Genomic DNA, 17,500 nt, shown 5'->3' on the forward strand with positions numbered 1-17,500 from the left:
GGGAAACACCCATACAGTACACACTCATTCACACACATAGACTACTGACAATTTTAGCTTACCCAATTCACCTAAAGCGCATGTGTTTAGATTGTGGGGGAAACCGGAGCACCCGGAGGAAACCCACGCCAACACATGGGGAGAACATGCAAACTCCACACAGAAATGTCAACTGGCACAGCTGGGACTCAAACTAGTGACCTTCTTGCCGTGAGGCCACAGTGCTAACCACTGAGCCACCGTGCCGCCCACAGATGAATTGTTCACCTAAAGAAAAACAAAGTGCACTAGCAAAATAAACATTGGGATTTCATGTGGCCTTTAATATAAACAGATTATTTGAATATTATACAAAGGAAGTGCAATGAATCTTATTTTTTTTCATGTTTTACATTTAAAATAATTATTTGCAGATTGTTTGAATATATTAGGATATTATATTTAAAATATTAATATTACACAGCACATTTTGCAAATTGTTTAAATGTATATTACAATCAATGCGTGAGTGTTTGCATATTTAATTATTTTATTAAATGTATTTATTTTAGTGATGATAAAATGTGTAAATGGGGCGACACAGTGGCGAAGTAGGTAGTGCTGTCGCCTCACAGCAATAAGGTCGCTGGTTTGAGCCTCGGCTGGGTGAGTTGGCGTTTCTGTGTGGAGTTTGCATGTTCTCCCTGTGTTCGCATGGGTTTCCTCCAGGTGCTCCGATTTCCCCCACAGTCCAAAGACATGCTGTACAGGTAAATTGGGTAGGCTAAATTGTCCGTAGTGTATGTGTGTGTGAATAAGTGTGCATGTGTTTCCCAATGATGGGTTGCAGCTGGAAGGGGATCCGCTGCATAAAACATATGCTGGATAAGTTGGCGGTTCATTCCGCTGTGGCGACCCCAGATTAATAAAGGGACTAAGCCGAAAAGAAAATGAATGAATGAAATGTGTAAATAGTTTAAATGGACATTGTAATAAATGATAGTTTTGCATGCAGTTTATAAAAAAAAAATATTTGCTAATTGTTCAAATGGATTATAGTGCAAATTGTAGTTTTGTGCATTTTTAAAATGAAACCAGTTGATAATTGACCCTTCGCTAAGCCCCGCCCTCCTTGGTTACTGTTGCTACGCCTCTCAAGCTTTCGTGCCTGGCACATCTATTACAATACGTATGCGCCGGTGTCAGACATTCCCAGGGATATAACTAGTCATTTTTGGTGAACAGGTGAGATATCCGAGAAAGCCAGACAAAAAAGGACTGCAGGGTGCATTACAGGGGTATATTCACGGCATAATAGGCAACCGATTAGAGAATTATTCAATCAAAATTGAAGGTAGCTTAGCCTAGCCGCCTCATACGCTGACCATTCAACAGCTTAGTTTATGCACAGCAGGAGAGGTGACATTTAAAAATAATCTATTAATAACTAATTAAACCGTTATTTCTCTATTTTTAGCCAAAAAGCCTGATAGACTATTGTTGTGCAATGAAATATATCGTTACTAACCGACGAGGAAACACACATGGACAGTGCTTCTACATCATTCATTCATAGAAAGAGCAGCCAGAAAGGGGAAATCGAGGGATTTGTGCCGAATATAGGCATCATTGACCCATAACAATGTACAGTAAGTTACCTATTACTGTCAGTATGTTTGTGTGCTCTTTATCTAGTTTATATTCTAATTAGCAGTTCAGTGGAATAAATAAATAAACTGAAATGCAAATCAAAGTATAAACAGCAGAAGTGAACAAATACATTTTCCCTACCAGCAAATAATAATTCATCATCAAATAAAAAGCAGAAAAAGCAGACACTAACCCACTCTAAAGTCATCCCCAATGACTAAATCTCCAAAAGACAGATGAAAACATCAGTGAATTGTAGCTCTGACATGGACATGAGGGTTATAAATGACTGAAAAACAGCTGCGGGTGAAGTATATTGATCGTACGTGCTCAGTTTGTAACCACATCTCTGTTTTGTTGTGTTATGCAATTTCAAATATTCATAGCTTGAAACAGATGGAAATATGATTGCTGTTAGTATGACTACTATGGCGAGGGCTTAAATGTAGCAGTGCTCATAATATCGAACGAAAAAAAGAAAAAGACCGCTGGGAAATATAACCTGCTTTGTATTTTTGTAGGAAACACAGTTTAGATCTGTTTAGGGTAAGAGGTGTGTGAGTTATTGCCGTCTATCACTGAATGTGTCAGGAATATCGAAAACAAAACCAACTTAACTCCACTTTTTAGCGCCCCTCACAGAGCTTGATCCACTCTGGCATTTCTCCCCTTGGGTTTTAGGTTTTGAAAAGGGAAAAAAATTCCACCACCCAGTCCAAATTTTAAGGATACTGGGTTTCAGATTTGCACAATCCATATGCACAATGCTTTGGCTTGTTTCCCTCGCTCGAAAGCTTGACAGACCTCCTGCGCGTAGCTTCGGTTGCTAAGCCACGATTGGTGGATGGCGGTTTTCGGGTGGGTCAATTGTTTGAATGGAATTTCAGCAAACACTAGTTTTGCTGTTTAAAAAAAAAAATTTAGTTAAATTTTTTTGACATAGATTGCTTTAAATTTTAGTTTTGTGCATATTTTAAGAAATAAAAAGCATATTCACAAATTTCTCAATTGAATTATAGTCGCTTTAATGCATTATTTAGCAATAAACAGTAGTAATAAAAAATATTTAGCTTTTAAAAATAAATTTGTAAGTTATCATTTGTAACATTTGTAATATTTAGCAACAAAAAAAATTGCATATTCAAATAGATTACTTGATAATACGTTATAATTTTAAGTAGTATATTTAAAAATAATAATCTTAGTATGACTTTTGCCCAAGCTTAAACATACTTGGTGACCCCTGTCCCACAAGTCACATGAATAAAGCTGAATCACAGTGGATACAGAGCTGTATCATGCTAGGCAGACGGGTGATTGTAAAATAAGACCTCCGATCTTCGAGTGGATCTCAGAGTTAGGACGAGTTGCAGCTTTTGAAAAACTCTCCTACAGTTTACATGGAAGATTTGAAATTTATTTTGATAAATGGGGGAAATTTCAAAATTTCTGCGACTCACAATGTTAGCAAACATGTAACGAGACTAAATAATAATTAAGACTATGATATTAGCAACGCCCCCCCCCCCCCCTTTTTTTTTTTTCCTCTCTTCTTTTTATTGTATGTGTTTTGGTTTGGTTTACTTAATTTATATGATGTTATTTCTTTATTGTATTTATTTATGTTAATGCTTTTTTGTTAATGCTCTCTATTTGATATTCATGTGCATTATTTGATACAAGAAAAATCAATAAAAAGTTCAAATCATAAAAAAATATAATAATCTTCAGTCAATGGTGATGAAAATGCTCCAACTTCACAGCTTCACAGTTGGATTAAATATGTGATATTAGGCTGTTAAATCGTCAAGTTAAAGGCTTTTTAACCCATTGATTTCTTATAATGAATCACAGTCTGAAAGCATTAGGAATATTTATCGTTCGCTGTGTGAATTATTTTGGAAGCGGCTCCCGGTTTGGCTTTGACTCAGATGTCAGTAGGGCTGTGTGTGAGTGTGTGTGTAAAATAGTACAATTTAGTTTGTTGAGTCAAATAACCAGATGATTCAGTTCATCAAACCTTCTCTAACTAATTAATTCACAAATTATTCTGTCTATCTATGTTTATTATTGTGTGTGTGTGTGTGTGTGTGTGTGCGTACGTGCGCACTGCAAAAAATGCTCAGTTCCAAACAATTCCTTCATGTTGTCCCAACACAAAATGATTACGCTACCTACAGATGTTACTACTTCAATGTGTTCCTTTTGGCGCCATTCATACCGCGGCGACAGCGGTACTTGGTGCGCCAGCAGCTTTTGACCGCTGGGTGGCAGTTTAACCACAGATATTCAGCTTTGCCTTTCCACAACACTAAACAGACTTTTCTGTGCGTACCTTATGTGATCAGATGTGTTCAATTAAAATATAATTTTGATTTAGTTTACTTAGTAATAAACATGATCTTACCAGGGCTTAAAGTATTCCGGCACCATGCATGTACATATTTACAAATTTAAGTGGATTGAACATAATTAAGATGGAATAAAACAATTAAGATTACCCCCAAAAAACTAAAGAATAATTTTAATTCAGCCTATTTTTAATAGTGGTTTAAACAAGCAGCAAAAATAAGTGTGTGTGTCTTTGAGTGTACTGTATATACTGTAAGTAATGTAATCACGATTAATCACATCCAAAATAATAGTAATAGTATAGTAATAGTTTGTTTTGGCATAATTAATGTGTATTATCTATATTTATTATATATATGTAATATAAACACACACGCATAAAGAGAAACAAAACTGTACAAAACAATACTGTAGATATTTCAATTGATATTGTATCATATGCATGTATATTTTATATCTAAATATGAATAAACATTTTCTCAAACATGTGTGCATGCATGTGTGTATGTATATACTTTACACATAATAGGGTTGGGTCAATAGACGATGCCATTGTCCATCGCCGATGGCTGATAGACATCACGATGCTGAGCCGGCATCGCGATCCTTCGCTCCACCCCCATCGCTGCAGCACCTCTCGCGAAAACACACATTTAAGCACCGTTTACACTAATACGTCTTGGCATTTTAGAACAAAAACGATCCATGTCCACACTGGTGTTTCACCTAGCATTTATGAAAAGCCTTCTGGCCACACTGTACCGCTGAAATGCACATCACGTGACCCCACACACACACTCTCTGTCATCCGCTCTAGCATATGCACACGTCTGAGCTCCAGGCAGTCAGCTCTGAGCTCAAAACCCCAGAGAGCAGTGCTCATCGCGCAGTTTATCAAGGATGTACTGCCGGATCGCGTCTCATGCTGTTAAACGTGATATTTAATTAATCTTGTCTCTGTCTAATGACTCTTTGATCTATCAGGTAAAGTGTCACAGCGTCAGTACACTGCTTCAATCTTTCGCTTTCATGCTTGTACTTAGTCATTTTAGTGAAAACCTCAGATGCTGTTGGTTTTGCACCTTTTTACCAACCAAGTTTGTCAACGCCATTAATAACGTCACAGATCACTCTGCCTATTCATGCCAGAGTCCTTTGGAAAAAATGATTGACAGGTGGTAACTGTTCATTCATAAATAATTCATTCCTACGACGACGATGCCATTGTCCATCACGATGTTTCACGTTAGACATCGAACCATACCAAATTGGTCGACCCAACCCTAATATATATATTACTATAGAAGAAATATACTATAATATATACTATTTCTTACTATAATATAACTACTGTATAATTTAATATACAAAATATGTTTGGGTTTGTTTAGGTGTGAGTTGGGATAGGGCATTAGAAAACACGTGTGTGTGTGTGTGTGTGTGTGTGTGTGTGTGTGTGTGTGTGTGTGTGTGTGGGTGTGGGTGTGGGTGGTGTGTGTGTGTGTGGGTGTGGGTGTGGGTGTGTGTGGGTGGGTGGGTGGGTGGGGTCCCATTACAGACCAGTAATGTATGTTTGCAGGGTGACAGTGAAGAGAAGTTGCTGTCCAACACTATTCATCTCTTGCTTCTCTCTCTCGATCTGTCTCTCTCTCTCTGTGTGTGTTTCCTGGCACAGAATCCTTCATTCAGTCATTGAAGGGCACAGGGTTCAGTTTGAGCATTTAAGATTTTAGATCTCCACTGCTACTGTGGCCAGCATTTGATCATTCATTACTGTTTACAAATAGTGTGTGAATCTGTGTAAAAACCTGTACAGTGTTTATTTTTGCTATTTTTAAGCTATTTATTTTTTGCTGTTTGTAAGGTATGCATTTAATATTTTAATATAAATATGTTCAGAGTAATCAGCTGAATGGAAGAATGCACTTAAAGAGTGTGCTTTTGTCATTTTTATTAGTTTTTTATATATCTCTATGTAACTTTGGTTCTTAATTTTAATTTGAACAGTTTTTCATAGTTTTTTAACATTAAATTACTTATTTTTATTTGTAGATTTAATTAAACATTTTCAATATATATTTACATCTTAGTCCAGGCATGGGCAAACTCGATCCTCGAGGGCCGGTGTCCCTGCAGAGTTTTGCTCCAACACTAATCAAACACACCTGAACACCCTAATTAGTGTCTTCAAGATCACTAGAAAGCTACAAGCAGGTGTGTTTGATTAGGGTTGGTGCAAAACTATGCAGGGACACCGGCCCTCCAGGATCGAGTTTGCCCATCCCTGTCATAGACTGTAAAATATTAAGAAGTAGTATCCGTGACGTCACCCATAGGTTTCTGAAGACTGCAAATGAAGCAAGAAGTAGGCGTAGTCAACTGTCGCCATTTTGTTCGTGCATCATCGCACCCACCGGGGGTGACCAAATAAGGGCAAAGAGGTGGAGTGTGAGCGGAGCTACAAATGCCTGCTAGCATTTTGCTTAGACTGGTTCTTCTTAGAGAGAAACGCTTAAACGTTCATCACCTGTGACTCATTTGTGTTCTGACCACTTGTGTTTGGTTGAACATTATATCAATCAAAGTCTTGTTTCCATTGACTGGTACAGTATGGTATGGTTTGGGTTGGTACGGGTCACCTTTATCAGGCTTGTGTTTCCTCTACCAAGGGTACCCTTTTGGTGGGCGTGGTGTACGACAGAAAGTTTCAGTCGACGTCATTCTCGCTCGAGAAAATGTCTACAGTAAAGCTGTACAGGTCACTCACATATCATATGAGAAGCACTTCTCACAAAACAGATGCTTCATACACATAAATACTTGTGTATAAATGTTCATTACTAACCTTTCTATGAACATGATTTGATTATAACTGCAGATCAATGATAATAGCCAATTATATACAATAAATAAATAAATAAATAAATGCAACATATATGAACACACACAGACCCTTACAGTCTCCGATATTTTACCAACTACAGAAAAACTACACACAACATACATTTAGTCCTTATTTAGGTTCAAAAACAACGTGAAATATACAGCAGGAAAGTCACTGGTTCGAGCCCCGGCTGGGTCAGTTGGCATTTCTGTGTGGAGTTTGCATGTTTTCCCCGTGTTGGCGTGGGTTTCCTCCGGGTGCTCCGGTTTCCCCCACAGTCGAAAGACATGCGCTATAGGGGCATTGGGTGAGCTAAATTGGCCGTAGTGTATGTGTGAATGCAAGGGTGTATGGTGTTTCACAGTGTTGGGTTGCGGCTGGAAGGGCATGCGCTGCGTTAAACATATGCTGGATAAGTTGGCGGTTCATTCCGCTGTGGCGACCCCTGATTAATAAAGGGACTAAGCCGAAAGGAAAATGAATAAATGAATGAATCTTTGGAAAACAATAAAACTGTTTATTTAATTAGCAAATATTTCTTTTTTTAATTTATCTTTGCTTGTAGATTGTTTATGGGCGACACGGTAGAGCAGTGGGTAGTGCTGTCGCCTCACAGCAAGAAGGTCGCTGGTTCGAGCCTTTGCTGGGTCAGGTGGCATTTCTGTGTGGAATTTACATGTTCTCCGCTTGTTTGCGTGGGTTTCCTCCAGGTGCTCCGGTTTCCCCCATGTGGTATAGGTGAATTGGGTAAGCTAAATTGGCTGTAGTTTATATGTGTGTGGATGTTTCCCGTAATGGATTGCAGCTGGAAGGGCATCCGCTGTGTAAAACATGTACTGGATAAGTTGGCGGTTCATTCTGCTGTGGCGACCCAGATTAATAAAGAGACTAAGCCGAAAAGAAAATGAATGTAGATTATTATATTTTATGCACTCCCCTACAGAATCTTCCCAGTCAATCTAAAATGATAGATTCTTTACAAACATTTATTCAACTCATCTAGTGAAATTGTATTCATATTGAAATATTACAAAATATTGCATCGTGTCATTTTTCCAATATCGTGCTGCCCTAATTCGTTTATTATCATTTAAAATAGTTTATCATAAAATAAAATTGTATTTTATGTGGTTTTATCCCCAAGGTAATTATGCAAATAATGAAATACTAATGCACATTCAGACATACAGTTGAAGTCAGAATTATCAGCCCTCCTGAATTATTACCCCCTTGTATTATATATATATATATATATATATATATATATATATATGTGTGTATATATATATATGTGTGTATATATATATATGTGTGTATATATATATATATATATATATATATATATATATATATATATATATATATATATATATATATATATATATATATATATATATATATATATATAATTATATATTTTACCCCCAATCTGTTTAACATAGAGATTTCTTCAACACATTTCTAATCATAACAGTTTTAATAACTCATTTCTAATAACTGATTTATTTTATCTTTGTCATGATGACAGTAAATAATATTAGACTAGATATTCTTCAAGACACTTCTATACAGCTTAAAGTGACATTTAAAGGCTTCCCTAGGTTAATAAGGCAAGTCATTGTATAACAGTGGTTTGTTCTGTAGACCAGTGGTTCCCAACAGGGGCGTCCCGGCCCACTAGGGGGCCTCAGCAAGCTCTGTGGGGGGTCACGTTATATTTGAAAAAAAATGAACGATAAATTAAATTATTGAAAATAACGATCATGTTGCCTTTGCTCATTTTATTCCCTGGCTGACCAAAAAATTGACAAATTTGTAAATTGTGCTCCACAAATAACACAGAGTCTTACTGATTCGCATCTAGTAGTAATGACCCAAGCATACTAGACCCCGGTGAGGAAGCTCACAGTGCTAGCTATACTAGAAACACCAAGAAACCTGAACTATGGTTTTATTTCATTTACTCGAAGCAAAGAGTCCCTGACCCAGCCACAGTGATTTATCTGCACCAAATTTCTTGCTAACGAATGCATGAGACCGTCCAAATTAGTAAGACATTTTCAGACGACGTGTACCCAATACAAAATGCACACTGATGTTTTGCTTTTATATTTTACGTTAGGCTATTATTTGTTCATAAACATAACTAGATATAATAACAAACTCTTTTTTTTTTGACATACCTACTGCAGACTTGAATGAGCGATAATATCATTAATTGTGGAGGGGGGCCAGGGGAAAAGGGGGTCTCAGGCAAATAAAGGTTGGGAAGCACTGCTGTAGTATTGCTGAAGGGGCTAATAATATTGACCTTAAAATGGTTTTAAAAAATTAAAAACTGCTTAATTCTAGCAGAAATAAAACAAATAAGACTTTCTCCAGAAGAAAAAATATTATAGGAAATGCTGTGTAAAATCCCTTGCATTGATCATTTGGGAAATATTTGAAAAAGAAAACAAAATTCACAGGAGGGCGAATAATTCTGACTTCAACTGTATCTGCAGTTACTGGATAAACTCTAGAAATAAACTCTAGTCGTCTTTTTAACTCCAATTTCTACAGCAAACGCCTTCATTTTGAGGATGTGCATCAATTTTGTCTGTAATTTCCTTCATTTTCCTGCTGCTCCAGCACTCTTAAAGCTGTCGTGTAGTAAAAACACCTCCAGCAGTGCTTTATGGAGTCTGATAATAAACCGTCTGATGAAATACAGGCTCACACTCATTCATTCTCTCTCTCTCTCTCTCTCTCTCTCTCTCTCTCTCTCTCTCTGTCCAGGATGAAGCTGCTCTTCACTCTCCTCTGTCTCTGCCTTTTAAAGATGGGTGGCTTTTCTTCATCTGTCAATCAAGACGACGTCCAATCAGGTGAGAGCCCTGCCGGATTAGGAGGCTGTGATTGGTCGGTCTCTGGATAATTTAAAATGAATGTAAAATGAATTCTCTCTCGCCCTCGCCCGGAGACTATATCCATCCTCCTAATCTATCAGCAACCAATCAGATCTCGCATTTAAATAATTGATCCAATCAGCAGAGGCGTCTCCAGAGGTCTGTGCGCATGAGCTTCAATCACACAGTGCACATCTACATTTGCAGAGATACTGCTGATCACGCACAACACAGAAATAAATGAAGAAAACAGACCATGGATCAGCTGGGGATGGTTATACGGCTGACAAGAGACTTGGGTTTTTATTTTTTTGGTCTCTTCTATTGGTTGTTTAAAAGATGCAGAACAATTATGAGATGAAACTGAAACAACCAAATGTAATAAAAAAATAAATGGCTCAGTGGTTAGCACTGTCGCCTCACACCAAGAAGGTCGCTGGATCAAGTCCCGGCTGGGTCAGTTGGCATTTCTGTGTGGAGTTTGCACGTTCTCATGTTGCCGTGCGTTTCCTCCGGGTGCTCCGGTTTACTCCGGGTGCTCCGGGTTCCCCCACAGTCCAAAGACATGCGCTGTAGGTGAATTGGGTAAGCTGAATTGTCCGTAGTGTATATCTACAACTCACCTGTTAAATAAATAAATGTTACGAAACACCAATATGGTGCGGCTAAATATCAACTTCAATATAAATGGCCCTGGGAGTAAGTAAACACTTGAATTACAAAATAGCAATTAATTTCTTTTTAAGGTATTAACAAAATAGAACCGAATAAACAAAAATCAAATAAAAATATATACTTATTTAATTAAAAAATAAATAAAAATAACCTTTAAAAAACAAATAAAAATTACAATTCATTTCTGAAACTTTTTTGTTTAAGGTTCTAAAAAACTAGAACTGAATACAAAAACGATATACTTATTTAATAAATAAACAACTATATAAAAATAACTTTAAAAACTTACAAAAAAACAACTAAATAAACAAACAATTTTATATATATATATATATATATATATATATATATATATATATATATATATATATATATATATATACTCATTTAATAAATGAATAAATAGACAAGTAAATAAATAAATGAATAAATAAAAATACATTTAAAACCTAAAGATAGCAAGGTACTAAAAGATAGAACTGAATAAACAACAGCAATAATAATAACTATAAATACACACATTAATTTAATAAATAAATAAATAAGTATAAATAACTTTTAAAAGCCTAAATTAAAAAAAAATAGTAATTAATTAATTACTAAAACTTTATTCGGTTTAAGGTACTAAAAATCTAAAACTGAATAAACAAATAGTTATAATAAAAATTACATGTTAAATTTTAAAGTAAAAAAATAATTAATTTCTGAAAACTTTTGTGTGTTTAAGGTACTAAAAAACTAATAAAATTAAAAATTAAAACTTTATGTACTTATTTAATAAATAAATATGTAACTTTAAAAATAAATTTAAAGTTAATTTCTGAACCTGTAAGGTAGTAACAACTAGAACGGAATAAATAAAAATAATGACAAAAACTATATATACTCATTCAATATATATATATATAGTTTTTGTTTTATTTATTTATTCAGTTTTAGTTGTTATTACCTTACAGTTTCAGAAATTAACTACCATTTTAATTTATTTTTTAAGTATAAGTTTAAGTATTTATTAAGTATATACAAACAAACACTACTGTATGTTTGATCATTTATGTTTACATGACAATTTATATATATATATATATATATATATATATATATATATATATATATATATATATATATATATATATATATATATACACACAGTTGAAGTCAGAGTTATTAGCCACGCTTTGAATTGTTTTTTTCTTCCCAAATGATGTTTAACAGAGCAAGGAAATTTTCACAGTATGTCTGATAATATTTTTTCTTCTGGAGAAAGTCTTATTTGTTGTATTTCAGCTAAAATAAAAGCAGTTTTTAATTTTTAAAACACATTTTAAGGTCAATATTAATAACCCCTTTAAGCTATATATTTTTCCGATAGTCTACAGAACAAACCATCGTTATACAATAACTTGCCTAATTACCCTAACCTGCCTAGTTAACCTAATTAACCTAGTTAAGCCTTTAAATATCCCTTTAAGCTGTATAGAAGTGTCTTGAAGAATATCTAGTCAAATATTATTTACTGTCATCATGACAAAGAGAAAATAAATCAGTTATTAGAAATGAGTTATTAAACTATTATGATTAGAAATGGAATTAGGGAAACAATAAACGGGGGGCTAATAATTCTGACTTATTTTTCTTCATTGTAAAAATGCATGACAGATTGACTGTTGCTCTCATCAGTTATATGTAAATTATTTCTGCAGTATTTCTGTTTTTATTTATGTGATATTTTAGTTTTATTGATATGAAATTTCAGTTTTATTTATGCAGTATTTCAGTGTTCATTTATTCATTTTCCTTCAGCTTAGTCTCTAATTTATCAGGGGTCGCCACATCGGAATGAACTGCCAACTATTCCAGCATATGTTTTACACAGCTGCAACCCAGTACTGGGAAATACCCATACACACTCACATTCACACACACTCATACACTATGGCCAATTTAGTTCATCCAAATCATCTATAGCGCACGGGGAGAACATACAAACTCCACACAGAAATGCCAACTGACACAGCCGGGATTGAACCAGCGACCTTCTTGCTGTAAGGCCACGGTGCCAACCACTGAGCCACTGTACTGACTTATTTCAGTGTTTATTCATCCATTTTCCTTTGGCTTAGTAGCTTATTCATCAGTGGTCGCCACATTGGAATGAACCGCCAACTATTCCAGCATGTATTTTACGTAGCGGATGCCCTTCTAGCCGCAACCCAGTACTGGGAAACACCCATGCATAGTGTTGTCAATTTAGTTCCTCCAATTCCTTTATAGCGCATGTGTGGGGGAAACCGGAGCACCCGGAGGAAACCCACACCACCACAGGGAGAAACTCCACACAGAAATGCCAACTGGCCCAGCCGGGACTCAAACCAGCGACCTTCTTGCTGTGAGGCCACAGTGCTAACCACTGAGCCACCGTTCTGCCCTATTTCAGTGTTTATTCATGCAATATTTTAAGCAGTTTTAGTGGCAGCCGAATGAAGCTTCCATTGCTTGAGGAATTATATTGTTGAAAGAATCAGAGCTTCTACGGTGTCACGGTGGCGCAGTGGGTAGCACAATCGCCTAACAGCAAGAAGGTCGCTGGTTTGAGCCTTGGCTGTTTCCCCCACAGTCCAAACACATGCGCTATAGGAAAACTGGATAAGCTAAATGGACCATAGTGTTTGAGTGTGAATGAGTGTGTATGGGTGTTTCCCAGTAATGGGTTGCAGTTGGAAGAAGTAAAACATATGCTGGATAAGTTGGCGGTTCATTCCACTGTGGCGACCCCTGATTAATAAAGGGACTAAGCCAAAAGGAAAATCAATTAGAGCTGGTATTGCAATAGTAATAGTGCAGCAGCAGCGGTTCCCGTGTTCGCCCCGCGGCTGTGTGTCGTGTGTGTGTGTGTGCTGTTATATGTCATAATATTTGTGCGTGTAAAGTGCGGTCGTGGGATTATGGGCCGCGGCACCTCTGGAAGCAGGGGTTAATTAAAAAGGCTTCTCGCTGCGGGACGGGAAATGGATTGTTCCAGAAGGGGGTCATTTATAATGCTGCGCAGTGTGTGCACACGCTGGTACTAAGACACTCTTAATAGGAAGACTAATCCCCTCCCTGTTGGAAAGTGACAGACCAATTACACACACACACACACACACACACACACACAGAGCGAGTGGCCGGCCCACCACTCGCTCTGTCCGTCCTACAGACACATCCTGACATCACATGCCTGAGTGAGTGTGTGTGTGTGTGTTTGTGTGTGGGGGAATGTGTGCGAGTTTGTGTGCTTGTGTGTGTAAGTGTGTGCTATTTGTGTTAGAGTGCCTATGCCAATGTGTGTGTGTGCACGTGAGTGTGTGTGTGTGCATGTGCCTGCAGTTGTATGAGAGTGTGTGTGAGTTTGTATGAGTGCTTGTGGGTGTGTGCGCCTGTGTGTTTGTCTATGAGTGTGTTTGTTTGTTTGTGAGTTTGTATGTGTGTGTGTTTATGCATGTGCCTGTGTGTGAGTTTGAATGAGTGTGTATGTGTGTGTCTGTGTGTGCCTGCACATGCAAGTATATGAGCTTATACTGTATGAGTGTGCTTATATCAGCCTGTGTGTGTGTGTGTGCGCGCGCACATGTGAGAGTGTGTGTGAGTCTGCGTGTTAATGTGTGTGAGTGTGTGCTTGCATGTGTGAGTTCATATGCCTGCTTTTGTGTGTGTGTGTGTGTTTGTGTGTGTGCCTGCACATGCAAGTGTATGAGCTTGTGAGAGTGTGCGTATATCAGCCTGCGTGTGTGTGTGTGTGTATGCGCACGTGTGTGTGAGTCTGCGAGTTAATGTGTGTAAGTGTGTGCCTGCATGTGTGAGTTTGTGTAAGTGTGCGTGTGTGTGCGTGTGTGTGTGTGTGTGTGTGTGTGTGTGTGTGTGTGTGTGTGTGCGTTTGTGTGAGTGTGTGTGCCTGCATGTGTGAGTGAGTCTGTGTGTTAGTGTGTGTGTGTGTGTGCATGCGTGTGTGTGCCTGCATGTGTAAAAGTGTTCCATTTGTTCGTGTGTGTGTGTGTGTGTGTGTGTGTGTGTGAGAGAGTCTGTGTTAGTTTGTGTTTGCCTGTGTGTGTGTGTTTGTGAGAGTCAGTGTGTTAGGTTGTGTGTGTGAGTTTGTGGGAGTGTGCATATCCCTGCATGTGTGTATGAGTGTGTGTGTGAGGTATGTTTATGTACACTGATTTATAGATATGGATGAGAGTGTGCTTGAGAGAGAGTAAGTATGAATATCTGTGTGTGCGTGTGTGTGTGTGTGTGCCTGCATGTGTAAGTGTGTGTTAGCGTTCCTATGTTTGTGAGTGCATGTGTCTGTCTGTCTGTGTGTGTGTGTGTGTGTGTGTGTGCGTGCATGCGTGCGTGCGTGCGTGCGTTTCTATGTATGTAGATAAAGGTTTTGAGTGGGTGTGTGAGTACAGTATTTGAGTGTGTTTTTGTATGTTTATTTGGATAGAAGCGGCATATGCATTTTTGTGCATGTTATGAATGAAAAAATGTGTGTGTGTGTGTGTGTGTGTGTGTGTTTGTTGTGCAGTGTCAGTTTGATTTTGCATGGTAATTTATTTAAATAGACTTTTTGACATTAGCAGAATCAGCATTTAAACGCATACAGATCACCTTATCTTTCATTATTTTACTGAAATTACATTTGCATAAATATGTGTCTGTTTGCATGCTGCGTGTGTGTGTGTGTGTGTGTGTGAGAGGAAAAGAGCAAGGTATTGAAAAAGCATGCTTGGGTATTAACTTTATATTGATGAATTAGTTGCTGATGGCGAGTTTTAAGCTGTAATTGATTCAGCTTTTTTTTTTCCACTGTTATAACTTTTACACCATGTCCATGTCATAAATTTGATAGCTCAATTACCTGATATTGATTTGCACACAATAATGTGTGTGTGTGCAAAAGGGTTTGAGCTCATGCAGAGTAAATTTTACTGCCCTTACGTGTCGGTTTCATAGCTGAGGTGATATAATGGAGATATTAGTCATGTTTCGTTCGAGTACACTACCTTATAATTAAGATTTTATTTTTAGATTTGAGTCTTTAGCTCAACAAAGCTTCAAATATACTGTGAAATGCTTATATATTTGCTTATATATTTTAAAATGAATGTTTTTAATACAATATATTCATCCATTCATTCATTTTCCTTTGGCTTAGTCCCTTTAGTCATCAGGGATCACCACAGCAGAATGAAATGCCAACTAATCCGGCTTATGTTTTACGCAGCAGATGCCCTTCCAGCTGCAACCCAGTACTGGGAAACACCCATACACACTCATTCTCTCACACACTCATAGGCTATGGCCTATCTCCATTCATTCATTCATTGGTTTTCTTTTGGCCTTAGTCCCTTTATTCATCAGAAGTCGCCACAGCAGAATGAACCGCCTACTATTCCAGCATATGTTTTACGCAGCGGATGCCCTTCCAGCCTCAACCCAGCACTAGGAAACACCCATACACTTTTGCTTTCACACCCATACATACACTACGGCTAATTTTGTTTATTCAAGTTTGGACTGTGGTGGAAACCGGAGCACCTGGCGGAAATCCACACCAACATGGGGAGAACATGCAAAGTCCACACAGAAATGCCAACTGGCCCAGCCGAGGCTCAAACCAGCAACCTTCTTGCTTTTAGGCGACAGTGCTAACCACTGAACCACCGTGTCGCCCTTTCAAGTGACTTACGTTGTATTTAAAGTTAGTTTTTGATTAGCGCATGCCTTGACTCATCGTTAGTTTATAATAAAGTTTAACGTGTGTGTGTATTTTCCAGATGTGCAGTGTTGTGACGGGTGTACGAACGAATCTAAAATTAATTAAAAAAAAAAAAATCTGATACCATCACACACCGACTGACGTGTTTGTGTGTGTTTTTTTTTTCTTCAGATGTGCAGTGTTACGACTGGGGTGTGCGGAGCGAGGGTTCGGTGCGGGTGTATGAGGGCGAGGTGGTGCCGCTGTTATGTCCTCTGTTTTCTCACCCGACGCTCTACCACTACAGTCAGATTCAGAACAGCAGCCTGTCCCTGCTGTGGTACCAACACACACACACACAAGAGCTGGAGCAGCCCATCAACCTCAAACTGCACACACTGCACAAAGAGAAAGAGTATCTGTGGATCCAGCCGGCCGCAGCGCAGGACGCAGGACTCTACATCTGCATGCTCCGGTAAACACACACTCACACACACACACATATATATATATATATGTATATGTGTATGTATATATGTATATGTGTATATATATGTGTATATGTGTATATATGTGTATATATATATGTATATATGTGTGTATATATGTGTATATATATGTGTGTATATATATGTATATAAATGTATATGTGTGTGTTTGTGTGTATAAATATGTGTGTATAAACAGTATATATCAGACTTACTTAATCTTATGATATGAACAAAATGTAAAGGCTAGAACACTTGAACATAACAACAGCGTAATATAAATAATTAAAAACTTTTACTCAAATTTATTGGTAAATATGTAATATTTTGATCTAAATAAATAGGAAAATCAGTATTTTGATCTGTAGCATAACTAAATCATGCAGCTCGATTCATTTTGTTTTCTTTGTGTGTGTTTGTGTGTATATATGTATGTGTGTGTGTGTATATGTATGTATGTATGCATGTATGTATGTATGTATGTATATATATATGTATGTATATGTGTATGTATATATATATATATATATATATATATATATATATATATATGTGTGTGTGTGTGTGTGTGTGTGTGTGTGTGTGTGTGTGTGTGTGTGTTTCAGTAATCTTTCATCATGTGTAAAGATCGGTGTGGAGCTGGAGGTTGTTCATCGGGAAGGCCCCTGTGACCCCAAAGCTGAAGCTCATCTGAACATAACCATCCCCATCCAGAGCGACCGCAAGCTGCAATGTCCCGACCTCAACACACTCACACTGCCCAACAGCACACACTCCGTCATCTGGTACCACGTGAGTCCCAGAGAGATACACACACACTCAACACAAGGCATGGGCCGGTAGAATATTCTGACAGTGTCCA

General features: G+C 37.5%; 1 protein-coding gene across 3 annotated transcripts in view; it reads left to right on the top strand.

Moving 5' to 3' along the window:
* The window catches only part of LOC130242195 (interleukin-1 receptor accessory protein), a 60,157-nt gene that overhangs the window by 21,223 nt on the left and 21,434 nt on the right, over positions 1-17,500 (top strand). For all 3 annotated transcript variants that reach the window (XM_056474223.1, XM_056474225.1, XM_056474224.1), the window contains 3 exons: positions 9,644-9,732; positions 16,343-16,625; positions 17,244-17,430. In XM_056474223.1, the coding sequence (XP_056330198.1) occupies positions 9,644-9,732; positions 16,343-16,625; positions 17,244-17,430 (559 nt within the window). The remainder of the gene's footprint in view (positions 1-9,643; positions 9,733-16,342; positions 16,626-17,243; positions 17,431-17,500) is intronic.

Source organism: Danio aesculapii, chromosome 15, assembly GCF_903798145.1.
Source record: "Danio aesculapii chromosome 15, fDanAes4.1, whole genome shotgun sequence".
In the NCBI taxonomy this organism is placed as follows: domain Eukaryota; kingdom Metazoa; phylum Chordata; class Actinopteri; order Cypriniformes; family Danionidae; genus Danio; species Danio aesculapii.